The 15,277-nt window shown below is 44.3% G+C and overlaps 1 protein-coding gene across 20 annotated transcripts in view; it reads right to left on the bottom strand.

The window, feature by feature from the left end:
• The window catches only part of scrib (scribble planar cell polarity protein), a 58,372-nt gene that overhangs the window by 41,353 nt on the left and 1,742 nt on the right, over positions 1-15,277 (bottom strand). For all 20 annotated transcript variants that reach the window (XM_061665775.1, XM_061665788.1, XM_061665779.1 and 17 more), the window contains exon 2: positions 953-1,070. In XM_061665775.1, the coding sequence (XP_061521759.1) occupies positions 953-1,070 (118 nt within the window). The remainder of the gene's footprint in view (positions 1-952; positions 1,071-15,277) is intronic.

Raw genomic sequence — 15,277 nt, 5'->3', positions numbered from 1 at the left:
CGTCACTGTGCTGCTCCTTCTGGTGTGCCCACCTCGGCCACCCGAGGGCAGTATAATCCTGTCGTACAGACAAATGAAGAAGAATCCCCAATTCTCTCTGTGACTAAGTAAGATGCAATAATTGTTTTTCGTCGTGGATAACGAATATATCCCTGTGAGTATTGTTATATAGTCTTTCTAGATGTGTTGCTCCACCGTTTGTGTTCAAATATCCTTTGCATAAAGAGTTATACCACCACGACTATTGATTGTGTTTTCCATTGTGTTTTAGCATTATGCTAGGGGTGGGGGGGGGCATGTGTGAGGCAAAGTTGTTCGGCTGCTTTGATTACACAAAGTGTAATTCTCTTTGTTTAATGTTTAGTTTGACAGTAAACTAACTTTAAGTAGCTTTTTATAAGATCTCTCTAAGTTGCGCAATTTCACCTGAACGGGTTTTTTTTTTTTTTTTCATGCCTACATGGAAATCAGTTGTTGAGTTCAATGACTTGGCGTGACAGCGGAGGGTGGAAAAGCACCCTGAGATTTGTGCACTGAGTCTCCTCTTTTTTTCTCTCTCTCTCTTCTACTTCTCATCTCGGCGAAGCAGAATGGCTTGCACCGCTAGATGTTGCAAGTGCACATTGGGAGACACACACTGAGTGCGAGCAGACAGTGACACTTGTCTGGCTCAGCCTTGAGATTGGGGGGTGGGGGCGGGGGGCACTGCACTTCACCGCAGCGCCGATGTCTCATACTTAACGGAACCTTTTCTTCCACGCCGGACCATATTTCCTTTTATTCCTGCACTTGACAAGCTGGGAAAAAGAACTAAATCTAATCCAATGCAATGAAAATCCTGTTAGATTTTCAATTTTTTGTTGTTGTTGTTGTCAAAAAACTAATGTAAAAAAAAAAATCAAAATCTGGATATATGCATTGATATGATGAAATAGGATACATCCAAACGTACCATTTCTGGATATGTCCAGCTCCACCAGCTGCATGAAGTTGGCCACTTCGGGGGGCAGCCTCTGGATCTCATTGTCGCTCAGGCCCAGCTTCCGGAGGTTCAGTAGTCTGAAGAAAGGCTGCAGAGGAGGACACACAGGATGTCACACGTTGGCTCATAGGACACAAAGTTCGGGCAATGACAACAATAAAGAAAAGGGAAAAAAATATGCATTGTTCACGATGTACACTGTGCATCTGGGTCATTTCCTGACTGTTCAGTCCTCTCACTGAACTTTCAACATCAATACAGTAGAAGCCACAATCGTCGTGTCAGTACAACCCAATTGAAAAATGTTCATCTCTGACCACCAAGCATGATCCGCAGCATAACGACTTTGTCCAGATTCCCCCTAATTCGAGATTGTTACGTGAAAAAATGAAGAGCAACCGAGTTCTTTGTTTAAGAATCAACATTCTGTACTGACCCAGTATTTGTTCATGATCCAAATAAAGTCTTTCCCCGCTATATCACGTTCATTGCTTGCCACCACGCTACACTGCGGCTTTTTAAGCAATCATTTTTTGATGGGTTTTTACAATTGTACAGGCACTGCCCGACTGACATACATTTGGGAAATACAAACACTTACAAGTTAGTTCCCAAAAAAATGTCAATACTTCTGCGATTTCAAATGTAGGGTTGTACGCCATTAGTGTAGTAAGACATCGAATTGTAACATGGCAGGCAGCAGTGGGGTCTACTAGAAGAGATGCTCCGAAAAAGAGTCAGAAAAGGTCCCCAACTGAGCTCAACTAAGAGTCGTTCCCACAGAAAAGAGAGAAATATGCCTTTGAGTAGTTTTTTATGCTCTGTTGATATGTGTTGCTGCTCCGTGTGTGTCAAAGTAGCAGTTGTTTCAAGGTTTATAATTACCCTAACATCTACGCTAATTCCCATTAGCTCATCTATGGCTTCTCAGATTGTATATTAGCGTTGAAGTGGACTTTTGTGAGACAAAATGACATGGTTTGGTTGGACATTTTGGTGTTTAAATGTACAACCTTTAATTCGCTTGTGTGTGCCAAGTGTTTTGGCATAGTTGATTCCACCACCAGGCACCCTGTGCCATCTGTGTGTGTCGTCTGCCGTTCGGGTGGACGGAGCCGACACACAAGCAGGAACTGTGGCGCGTTGAAGCCCCTCTACCAGCCCCAGTCGAGTGGCATCCACAGAGGACCCGCTGTTTTCCCTGTCCAAACATCAAAGCGCCACTCTTGGCAAACTCGCGGTAGCAATTTGTATAAAGTAATTACCGATATTCCGCTGATGATTTGCTTGGAGTCTGGATGGTAATTCAAATTAAACCAGAGATTGTCGGCGCAGACGACAACAGCAAAGATGTTTTTGTCAACTGATTTCACTGGGGGAAATCTAAATGTAATCAAATGTTAAGACGCCTGCACATGTGCGCGAGTCAGATAATACAAAAAAAAAAAAAAAAAAAGCTTGTTTCACAAGTGTTGTTTGCATACAAGATGACGGAGGAGGAAGCGGGGACTATTATGCTGGCCAGCTTTTTCGTGACAGACACTTCCTGCTCTCAAATGCGGTTGTGCCTACGTTACCCACCTGCCAGACGGGCGGAGCGATGGGAAAAGGATGGGAGGCGGCAGGTAAAGCACCTGAGCCAGACACTGATCGGGGCGTTGGCTTGTTATTAAGCGCCAGTATCGGGTGGCAGGAACAGGAAACAGGGGCTTGGAGGGAACGTGTGACCAAACAGGTGAAGAGAGAGCCTCAGACACCTGAACGGCTGATTAAATTGGCCCGTTTTAACATTTAAACTCGAGGGGGAAAAAATTGAAAGTAAACAAAGAAAAAACATTGTAGGATGACGCTCTTGTTTTTTTTATACATTTTTAAATTATTTGTTTATTAAAAATACATCTAAGTTATGTAAACAAATATTTGTATGGCCTCGTTATTTTATTATATTATACGATTTTGTTATTGTATTTACATTTATTTTGAGCACAGCTCATTTTTAGGTTATTTCACCGGAATTTAACCCTCCTGTTATTCTGCGTGTGGTCTGGTCAAAATTGAAAAGTTTTAAAGTTTCAAATAGCTTTAAAATGTATTTAAAAAAAAAATTAAAAATTAAATAAAATGTTTAAAAAAGCTTACATATGATGCTATGAACCTTCAGGGTGTACCAGGGAACACAAAAGGAGGTTTTAAACGAGTATTTCATTGACACGGAAGGACCGCAATGTTCCCAGCAAAATCGGCCATCCCGACGAAACCAATCATCTAATAAAATAAAACCGCAAAAAGCTTTGCATCAGTGCATTCCTCTGCTCTCTTGATAGCATCCATGCGTCAATAGGGGCTGTAATAATATTATAAGCGCTCTCTCTCTCTCACACACACACACACACGCGCACACGCGCACACACACACACACACAAAGATAGACATTGATTGTGAATCAAATAAAACATTTTAGGCTTTTGGGAAGTAAACAAGAAGCTTGAAAACAAGTAAAAACACAAACATTGAGAGCTGAATGTCCCGGCATCAAACTAAAACAATGTGGTGTTTTTTTTTTTTTAATGCATTTATTTATTTAAATCAAGGTCACTGGGTCAGTTGGAATAAGAGGTTGTGGTGGGATTGAGTGGACCACGACCAAAGCCACAGACGCTTCCCGGAGTTCGCTCGAGGTCTTGAAAGGGACCATTTGCCGAGTGAGGCGGCACGTCTGTGCGAGCTGCGGAGGTTTTATAATGCGACTCGTTATCAGGAAGGAGGTGAGAACGTGAAATTAGGGAGGAGGAAGAGGTGGGGGTGGCTGACATGTCAGCAGAGGGCAGCATGGGCTCTCGAAGCTCCCAGTTGCTATTAGAACACCGAGCACTTGACGAGACTGAGGTACCTTGAATAACCTCAATTTACAGAATTACAATTAGCTTTGAGTTTTGTCTTTAAACCTGCATCCACCGTGCCCCATGTTTTAGCATTTCGCAGACAAGGGAGCTCTTCTCTGCTGTAGGACATCACGTCGCCATCCAGCGCCGTTTACAAATTCTCAAGGGTTTCTTTGGACGAGCCTGCCGGGAACTGCCGCACTCAGCGCCGCACGTGCATATTAACGTGGGTTAGCCCAAGGAACAGTGTAAATTCACACTGCGGAATGTTTGTCAAATGGCTCCCAAACGCACTGGTTTTAAATCAGCTATTCAAGAAAGAGACTGTGTGGTATGGCTCTACATGTTCACAGAGGATGCAGTGTTCCAGTTAAAGGAATCCGTTAGGCCTTCAACACACACACACACACACACACACACACATTTACATTAAAGCAGCAATAAACGAGCCCTTGCAAGGAATTCGGCCCAAAAATGCTTCTGACTAAATTGTTTCCCCCCGTTTTACTCGCATTACTTCACTTCCATTGGAAGTCGAATTCCAATTCACACATTCCCGCGACTCCAAATCCGGTGGCAATTCTTGGTGTGTGCCCGCCCCTCACCGAACTGTCCAATACTAAGCGCGCCACGGTGATGCAGCCTAGCGACGCACAGGGGAAACAACAATGCAGCAGCAGGACGAGCCGGGGGAGGAGGAGGGGAGCGCACGCCGCGCAGCGCTTCTTGAAGCAGGCCGGGATTCTTCAAGGGGATATGGCTGGCTGGGTAACTTGGTCAGAATGGACCTTCATTACCGCACACTATGGTCATGATATTCACGAATGATCCCAGACACGCGCATTAACAAAACAGACCAGGCGAAAAAGAGTTTTAGTGGTAGCAGTTAAAGGAAGTGAAGTAGAAACCCCACTTCCGACTTTCTGTCGAAATTGCCTGTGAATGCCGAAGAACTGACGCTGCTCTGAAAGGCTGCGGATTTAAATGAATTGATACAATGTGGAATGGGAGACTTCAAGTTGGAATCCATCAACAAATTGGGAAGGAGGAAGGAAATACAAAAACAAAATTCCCTTTATCTGGGAATTTCTGAGTGAAAATGTGGGAATTTTGGAAATGTGATAAATAGTTCCCAAGATGTCCTGGCTGAGCTGTGACGTTGGAATGGTTTGAATCGGTCAAGAAATGTGGAAAGAGGAGGTGTAAAATATCTACAAGTTGGGAATTTAACTGCGAGAACTTGTTGATGTTCGATCCTTCATATAAATCATCTTGAGATTCAGGTCTTTCGTCTCTTGCAGTGGGAATTTTTCAAAAGTGGAAAACAGTTAGAATTTTGGGAATATTTGGAAGTTTGAAACGGTTGAGAAATGTGGCAGGAGTTTTTGCTCTTCAGCAGTCACACAATCAAATAATTTTACACATGAATGAATTTATACCCTAACCCCTCCTTTTGCTCCTCCTCTCCGGGTTCCCTCCATTTTCTTAGGATCGAGGGACAAAAGCCAACCCACAGAAGACTGTCAATCCCTGGCCAGCTCTCGCTGACCGGCCCCCCCTCCGCCGCCCGGCCCTGTCCAGGGGATTCCTCCATTGTCTAAAAGGGCACCGCGGCGAGGAGAAAGGAGGGCTAAAAATGGAGGGATTGGGGACTTGAAAGCAGCAAGTGGAGATAGGGTAACAAAGGGAGAGAATGGCTGATAAACAAGGGGAGTTCTTGAGAGAGGTGGATCATTAATGAAGAGGAGACTCCCACGGTGCACTGGGGTAAAAAAAAAGAAAAAAAAGCTTCAGTCACTGACCATTAAACTGAAGTGAACTTTAATCTTCAGTCCATTATACATTGGTACTTAGGCTGCCAGGATTAGTACATTAGTCACAACTATGTCGACGATCAAAATCGACCATTTTCTTTAATAGTCGACGTCGTTTATTTTTCTTAAGCTTCGTTTTTCCTGTCGAAATTGTCTGAAACCTGCCGCTGCTCGCCTGTTGTCTGTTCCTGGACGTCACGCACATGCACAGCAGTGGTCATCCAGGTCAGCCGTGACGTACTCGGAAGAACTACAGCTAACCGCCGTTAGCAACGGAGCGTGAACGTTTGAGCACTTCACCAAAAATAGGAAGAGGAACGCGATGCAAAACCTTAAACCTTTATCCGACGGGCCACACAGCGAGAAGAAGGCTGTGCTGAAGTTGGCCAGACTGGCAACCCCCTCCTACTGCTCGTAGCCCTGGACCTGAGGGTGGTAGGAGTGTCCACATGTCACTTTTTGGATTACTGCACTCATGAAGTGAACAAAGAGTCCCCGTACCAGAGTATTTGGTGTTTACCAGAAATGTACACGCAAGAACAAAGGTTCAAGTCTTAAATTTCCTGGACATTGACCAATAACTGGACTACTTTGGTGCCAAGTCCCACAGGAAGATTCACGAGTAACGATGGAATAATTGTGAGTCAAACTAATCAGTACATCCAGGGACAAAGGGTGAAATCTTTCAGGTCTTTCTTTAGGACTGTAAGACTGTGACATCAACCAGTGACTGGAATTTTGATAGAAAGTCACTGAGAGAACTCCTTGGGTACCGATGGGACAACTGCGTCAAACAATTGGTACATCCTGGGACAAAAATCCAAGTCTTTCAGGTCTTGTTTATGGCTATAAGACCAAGACATTGACCAATGATCGACTCCTGTGATACAAAGTCTCTGAGAGAAATCCTCGGGTACCTATGGGATGGTTTTGTTTAACAATTGGTACGTCTGAGAAAAATCCTCGGGTACCGATGGGATTGGTACATCCGGGAGCAAAGGTCCAAGCCTTTTAGGTCTTGCTTTATGGCTTCAAGACCTGGACATTGACCAGTGAATGGACATATTTGTTTTTTTAAGTCCCAGAGGAAAATCCTTGGGCACAGAGACACTGCTCCAATGTGGAATCCTTTCCAGAGACCGATCCGACTCGTAGATGGCTCTCTGCTAGGGCACCTGACGGGGAGTTGTCCAAGAAACACCTGGAACAAATAAAACATTTTGGGATTTGGCCCAGGTGGGGCCATCTTGGGTGGTTGTTGGGGAAAATGCCGTATTATCTAGGCACATGGTCCCACATTCAATCTGGATTAGTGTGGCAAATGCCCACACAGAACCATATTGGAAAATAAGGAGCCCCTCTATTGGGGGCCAACGATGAAGATGACTCAGCCTAACTGAAACCACAGATGAGACAGGGAGCGTATAATGCTTCTATTACTCTAACAGTGGGTGACCAGCGCTTTACAAGTCAACATCAACACGGTTAATGAACAACCAATGTGACAACAGGAGCCCCCACCGCCCCCTTTGCCTCTTGGGAATAGAATAAATAAATGTTTCACAGGATCCGGGACCAAGTGCGCAAACTGGAATTTTCACCTTTAAGAGTTCCGCTGTAGATTTGCGATCAGCGCACAAAGTACAAGATGTGAATGTAAAGCCTCTGACGCGCTGCTGTCCGAGGAAGATTGAGAGTGAACAGGTGGCAACAGCATTTGTGGGCTTAAGAGGCTACTTACGTGGCTCAAGTACACATGGTTAAAGAGTACCAGCACGTACAAGACTAAAATTACGATCTCGTAAATGTCCATTTTCTGATGCGTTTCTAGCTAAATAACAATGGAAAATAAAACTACTCAAAACAATTTAAGGATATTCAGCTCTTGTGAAAATTGCACTACAACCCGTTTACAGGTAAACTTAATTTTGACTTTAAGACGTTTCGATGGAATATTTATGATATGTAATATCAAATATGTCATTACTGGTTATGCTCACTGACACAGCAAAGCGATTTCCAGACAATGTTTTATAAATAGACCAGTTAATCCGCCAGCATTGCTGTATCGGGGGGCAAAAATCACTGCTTTTGGTGACTAAAAACAGACGCGGTGGCGGAGGAGCTGGCACGGCCACTTTTGGGACATCGCGTCCAAAAGAAAGTCGGTCAGCGCTGCGGATTTGCAAACCAAACGACATTCAAAGCAGCTGGGAGGGCTTTGAACTTTGTCCCACCGATGGCGCGCTCTTTTTTCTGCTGCCTCGCGCATGCCGAGCGTTCACCTTACAGCAGGCTGCGTTTTACCTGACTCGGCCAATCGGAACACTTATGCGAGACGATCCATTGTGTATGACCGAATATGTTTACAGGAGACAGAACAGAGGAATGTACGAGTCCATATTTATTACAAAGTGCTGAGTGTGCCAATATGAGCGTTCCCTTCACCAGACCCCATCCCAGACGTCTCATTGGCTGTTTTAAGAATCAGTCCACTACCTGTATATAGCGTGGACTATATAGCTTGCTAAAAGGTCGCCTCAAAATCCCTATTTGGTGATTCAAGAGTAGGGAATGAGTAAATGATTCCGAACGCAGCGATTGTCCAAGTCCAGAACGAACACGAGTGTTTTCGTCAACACAAAATAATATGGCGGCCACGCATGAACCCAGTACACATGACACAAGTTCCTCACTTGTGTGTGTTTGTGTGCGCACAAGCAGCTTTGGCACAATGGCCTCATTGTTCAGGCAGCGGCGTACACATCACTGAATCATCTTTTCCAGTAAATGCCAGTGAATGGTCCCCTTCCATCTGACAATCTTTCCATTGTGAGAGAAAAGTTAAGAGTCTCTCATCTGAAGGGACGCTTCCACTGAGCGGTACACTTCAGTCCAGCGCGACACGGCACGGTCTGGAATGGTCACCCCTGTTCCGGCTAGTGTTGCTAACTCATTTTCAGAGCCTGTTGCTAAAGGTGTGTCTACTTGTTGATGGTGTGATTGTGTAACCACAAAGAAAAGTAGTTCTCAAACGTTTTACTCTAAGACAAAAATGCTAAATTGGCCTCACTGGATCTGGCTTGTATCTGATTGCTGATAGGAGTGTGCCAAAGTGAAAGCCAGTACTGACTGACACCATTATCCATAAAGCAAATACCTTTAAGGTCCTCTTTGTTGCGACTCCCAGTAGACCGCAGTGTACAGTTTTTTTCAGATAACCAACAAAAACTAAAAGACCACTGAGGTTGTTCCCCAAACAATAGTCCTGTTTCGATTTGGTTTAGTTCGGTATCCTTTTTTGGGGGGTTTCAATTGGAAAAGGTAAAATATAAAGACCATAACCGTCCTACTTTTCAGTACAGAGTGCCCCTCGCTGTGGTACACTTTTGCAGTCTTGCTGTCGAATTGTCAACGGTGTTAGAGAACAGGAATTTTATGAATGGAATGAGGGTTGTTTTGACTTTATCACTTGCAATGGGAACAACAAAAATGTGTAGTGCACCACAATGGGGGGGGGGGGGGGGGGGGGGGGGGGGGAAGGCCGGGTTAAGATCATAACGGTATGGTAACTGTGAGCAAAAATATTCCAGATTCATAGCTTTGCAATCACAGCTCTAAAATGTTTTTTTCACCTGTTTGGGTAGAAAAAGTTTAACAATAATCAGATTTTTCTGAGACAAACAAAGGTAACGCAAAACTGGGATTTTCCTCGCCTGAAATGCTGAGTAGAAGCATCTGAAACGTCGCACAGTGTTCTCTTCCCACACTAATCACTGTCAAAACATACACGGGAAAAAAAGCACTGTCTGCAAATTTTCTTCGTGATCGCGTTTGCATCCCCAAAGAACAATGGCTAACTTCATCAAAAAAAATAGGACAGGCTTGTGTTTCAGGGATATTTCGTTGAGAATTGTGCAGGAGTGAGATGTGTGTGCTGCACGTACTTCAGTGTGTGAGTGTGCGTGCGCGTATGTTTGTGTTCGTCAACGGGAATGTGCAATGAGTAAGTTCAAGTGTGTGAGAGGTGGAGTGGGCGGGGTTGGGAGGGGGGTTAGGACAAACTCCTGGGGATTCCAGGCATGCCTGTGTCAAGTGTCGCAAACACAACCACGCTGAGCTAATTACACTGGGCACAAATATATCCCCGGTACCAGGCCCTCTTGGAATTGCTGTGTTTGTGAATAATAATAATAATAATATTTCTTTCGGCATTTTGGAGGGGGTCACAACACACCTGAAAACTCACAAATTTTAGGACTATTTTATTTTTTCTCATTCATCTCAAGGCGCCAATGTATGAATTTTCTCCAGAATGCAGGAATTAATATTGTTATGCGACACTTGGCTGACCTCACACGCGTAAGAGGGAGGAAACATCACTTGAAAGCTGCCGGGTGGGTGGGAGACAAACACAATAGAGCTCAATGGAGCCGTTTTGGGGACTTTTCAGCAACGGACCCTCGGGCAGTGACGTCAACACTTGCGTGAGCGCTCGATCGGCGGATTGTGTCGCGACACCGTCGCCGGGAGTAGCGAGGGGACGGATGCGGGGGCGGTTGGCGGGGTCTCATGAATTGCCAGTTACTGCTTCGTCACGCGTACCGTTGCTGTGCTTTCGGTTGACCTCTCACCCACACAAAGTACGAGCCTGCGCGCGCGCACACACACTTAACTTTATTTGCTTAATTGGGCCACAAAAAAATTATGAGGCGGGCCGGATCTGGCCTCCGGGCCTCCACTTCAACATGCGTGCTACAGTAATATTTGTACAAAACCTGCTCCACTTCCTTAAAGGCTACATATTTGTCACGCAACAAAGGCAAAGTAATTCTATTTTACAGGTTGTTGTTTTTTTTTTTACACTTGTACAAGAACTACTCGTGTTAAAAGATGGATGTCCAAACTTGCTTGGTGCTTTTTATTATCGGTGACAAAGCAAAACGTTGATAGTGTGATTGACAATATAACAACACTCACAGGCATATATAGATCACATGAAAAAATGTGGCTCTCTCTCGATGTGTTACTGCAGTGTTTGTGTTCAAATACCCGTTACTTGCAGGTTTATAATACGCTGCGGTGATGTGACCGACTCAGCAGGGAGTGGAGAAGAAGCACTCGAGCAACAAGACCGAAGCATCACTCTGCTTCGTGCTCCTCACTCTGGAGCCCTGGGGCTTTATGTTTCTTATCTAAGCGCCATCACGAGTGATTGGGTAAAGACTGCAGTGCTGAATAAAAATAAATACATCAAATCTGTCTGCATGCTCCGCTGTTTTCCGTCAATATACACTAAAGCGCTAAAATGGTCGCACAAAAACAGGGCATTCCACGGCTGGCTCGATTATCCCGCTTCCTGTCGACGGGGACGCCCCCGAAACAAAAGGAATCAACACAAGGAACGCACACGTCAACAAAGCAACGCGGCCAAACCCTGGATGCTGACAGCTCTACTTGACCCGTGCGAAAACAAACTAGGGCTTCTTGTCCAGTGTGTGTGTGCGTGTGTGCGCGTGCGTCAGCCTCACCAAAGACTTTGCAACATGCCCCAAATAGTGCATGTAGTAGGCTTCCGTGGATTGCAAAGTTAACGCAGACACTGATAATTCAGACATATGGGTTTGAGTTAAAAAGCCGCAGACTGAAGATTCGGTTGTTAGTAAGTCAGCGCTCTCTGACGATTCAGTCGTATCAGTTCGCTAGAGTTAGCGGACGATTTAGTCGTATGGATTCACAGACTCAAGTTAGTGGACTCGCCGAAAACACAGCACACTATTTTGTCGCATTGTTTGGCAGTGAGTCCGCTAAATTCAGTACAAATACGTCTCTCTCTCTTCTTTTTTTTTTTTTTTTTTTTTTTTTTGCTAACTAGCCTTGTGTACCAAAGGACTCATAGCATCCCAGCTAATTAATACCCCGGACCCGTGATTCCTGATTCAGCACAAATATTTGATTCATAAACACAGGTGACTCCAGAAGCGACAGGCTGTAAAATAAAGCACACACTGGGTAGCAACTTGATAAGCCAGTCATCCATCAGCCTTTGAGCTTGCTGTTAGCCACAAGTGTTGGCCTGGGCTTTTGTGCGTCTGTGTGTGCTTGATGCCTGGAGCCCAGGGAGCTGCCATCCCACAGATTCTCTGCGAGGCTCCTCGACGGCAAACAGCTGCCGTCGCCACAACGACAGCCATGAATTATTCACTGGAGCTTTGCTTCCGTGTTTACCTTTGTCGCTGGCTACCGGGCGAGTGCCTGGGGAGGACAGATGGCTGGATGCACCGGTGGGTGCGTTGCAAGGTTGTACTGGTAATAGTTTGGGTTTTTCTGTTGTTTTAGTTTTTTTTTTTCATTTTGACTTTTTGGTTTTTAAATTTAGCTTTAATTCCTTTTTTTTTTTTTTTTGAAAATGCTTCGTTTTACTTTTGTTTTTAATAGTTTCAGTATTTGTTTTTATAACACAAGGTATTTGTCAGGTGTACGATTAAAAAAGGCCCCAGGCAAAAATTCAGTGTCAAAAATGTATTGTCCTAAATTAAAAAAGAATAAGTCAGTGTTAGAAATTCTAAACTCAGACTGCACTAGTCACCCACATCTTGACCGTTTGTGGTATTTTTGTGCTATCTGAGTTTGAATTGAATTTTTGCCACTGAATCTTTGGATAGTAAAAAAATCTGTTAGAAATTTGATGGTGGTGTTGGAAATTCACAGATACACCTCTATAGTTTGAATTAGTTTTGTAAACAGACAATGCCGTGAAGAGTTTCATTTATCTTTTTTTTTTAAAACAACTAATTTTAAAGTTTTAGTTAATGAAAAAAAAAATGTTGATGTCAATTTTAGTTATTTTGTTTGTTTTCAGTAAATAAACTTGCTGTGTTAGGCAGAAGTTGACACGACAGTAGTGCAACAAAATAAAAAATAAATAAAATCAAACGGAGCTGGACGACTCAGTAGCAGCCTTTAAAAGAATAAACAACTCATGGCTGGATGATCCTAACATCAGATCCCCAAAGGACTAGGGGATCAGTGTAGCTCAGTTCATAGATCACTTCCTCCAGCATGGAAAAAGAAAAAAAAAGACCCCTGCGCTCCTCCCCATGCCTTCCCCTCTTGCTAATCCTTATCAGGAATAAATTACAGCCCACTACCACCAGTACCACAAATTTGCTCACACACACCAGATTGGGGTGGGGGGAAGGGGTAGGACAGTGGCGGGCAGGATGTGGGACCAGCTGGTCATCAGCTCAGACAAAAGAACCTGCTGAATGCGCTCAGATCTCTCCCATGGCCGCTCTGGATCTCTCTCCGGCCCTGCATTAGGGGCACGGTAACAACATTTTCAACAGTCGGCATTCCCAAATGACTCAGATGACGGGGGGGATTACGGGTACAGAGAAGGGACGGGAAGTGTAACGCAAAGTGTGCCTCGCGATGGAGCCACAAACCTTGGCGGACAAATACAGTGTAGCTCAGCCTCTGTCGAGAGGACATCATGCATTAATGATTTACTTTTGCCAGCACGTCAAACTCGTTAACTCATTTCAAATGGCATCACAACAACCTTAAAATTAAAAAAAGCAGACTCATACTCCTTACTCCTAGCAGTTTTCGGTATTTTTACATTTCGCATTAAATTACATTAAATCTGTTCCTTTTTACACACACACAAAAAAGCAGGTTTATGACATGCATTCTATTCCCTATGGCCTTAAAACCAAGGGACATACCTAACTGTGATTTTTAGCATACCATTACGTCCCCGAGTAACAACAGTGTCCAACTAATCGTCCCTTAAGATAAGAAGCCACTTCAAAGACCTAAGGGTCGGCCACTTGGTCCTGTGTAACCACTTACAGCAACAATGCAGAGTTAAGGTTTCAAAGCATTAAGGTGGCCATCGGTGTGCCTCCGAGGCCGTATTGGGTAACAGCAGAGGGAGCAGCAGGCATAGAACCTGTTCAGCAGAATCTATTGGGGACACGCCCATCAGGAATTTATTTGCCTGTGTCGACTATGGAGAACCCTCAAAAACAACACCCGCTACTGTAAATGCCATATGCGTACAGGTTGTGTGTGTTGTCTTTAAACACTCTTCTGAGTCATCTTTTTAAACCGGTCAGTGATGCGTTGCCACCTTCGTACAGTACAAGGACGGCTGTGGACAGTGCAGTCCGACTAGAGCTGCGATATTTGATACGGTGAGGAGGGAGTTGGGGGGGTAACGGGATTGGTGGTGAATGGACTCCTTTGTAACCTGTCATGAGACCGGAGAATAAGGTCACTCCCGCTTCCTCAACGGGATCTTTGAGCCGTTTGTAATCGGGATGTTAAACACAGCAACCGCCTTGGAAGACAAGAACAGATGGCTCCGCTGTTAGTTTCAATGAAGAAGAAGTTATTGATCATTGGAACATGGTCCCAAAGAGAGCTAGCACACTGTCTGCAATTCGGGGTACTAGACCACGAAGGCAGGTGGGATGTCGTGACCCAAAATATGATCGGAAATAAATCTGCAGCGGACGCTGAATGGCAGCTCCACTTGGACAAACTACATGGAATTTGCTCGCAAAATGGTCAATTCCCTGTTCAAGTTTGCGCATCGGCCATTGCGACATGATCATTCATCTTGTTACGATAAACGCGTACACCCAATGTCATGTCAATCGGGGAAACTGATGTCGGGGGCTATTATTTTTTTCATACATTCCAGGCCCATATTTCATGCAAATTGTCGAAAACGGCTTATTCAAACCAAAACGTCCGACTGACTGTGCAATTTCGGGCATGGGTCAATGAAATTTTTACGGGTGTCCTGTTACAATAGACGTGTCCATCCTTTCTGAGTAGTAGTACCATTGGTAAACATGTTTACAAATGTGTTTGTGGCATTATTAGAGCAGAGGCATAATCTAGGACTGGTGGGCAGTGCCTTGGGGTTTGGGAGGGGGGGGGGTAAATGACTGCAAATTTAAACTTAAACTGTGGATGGCTAAATCTCCATCTGTTCACTTTGCTCAAGCGCAAACAATAAGAAGTCGCTGCTTCTACATTGCATGACTGGCACACTGGTCATGGCTAATTAACCATGGCATGCTATGCCCGGCTACGTACTGATTATTACTGCGGCGTAGGTCTAGAAAATTTAAATGACGTCATAAAATACTAATAAGTCTGTAAACAAAGCCCCGGGACATGAGCATGCAGATGAACAGGCGCAGTCATAATCTTGATACGCTTGCGGGTTCATATGTGAATGTCGTACAGTCGGAGGTAATGCTCGGATGCACCTGTCATTCATTTGCTACTTTTGTTCCAAAGCTGCAACGATTAATCGAATAAATTGAAAAACTAAAACTTTCAATGGCTTTATTGAACAAACAGTAAAAAAAAAAAAAAAAAAAACACAAAAACACACGTAGTAAGCAAATTCATAGGCCCAGACTGGCTAATGGGTTAGCCAGTTAACACCCAGCCAATTTAACAATCTCATTCGCTGACACCCATGTCACTCACCAGGCCAGGTACCGCCTTTTAAAGTCATATACACTCAAAGTCACATATAAACCATGGGGATGGCGAGCCCAAGTGGACAAAAT

The sequence above is a fragment of the Phycodurus eques genome, chromosome 21 (genome assembly GCF_024500275.1).
Source record: "Phycodurus eques isolate BA_2022a chromosome 21, UOR_Pequ_1.1, whole genome shotgun sequence".
In the NCBI taxonomy this organism is placed as follows: Eukaryota; Metazoa; Chordata; class Actinopteri; order Syngnathiformes; family Syngnathidae; genus Phycodurus; species Phycodurus eques.
This window is presented reverse-complemented; position numbering and strand designations above follow the sequence as displayed.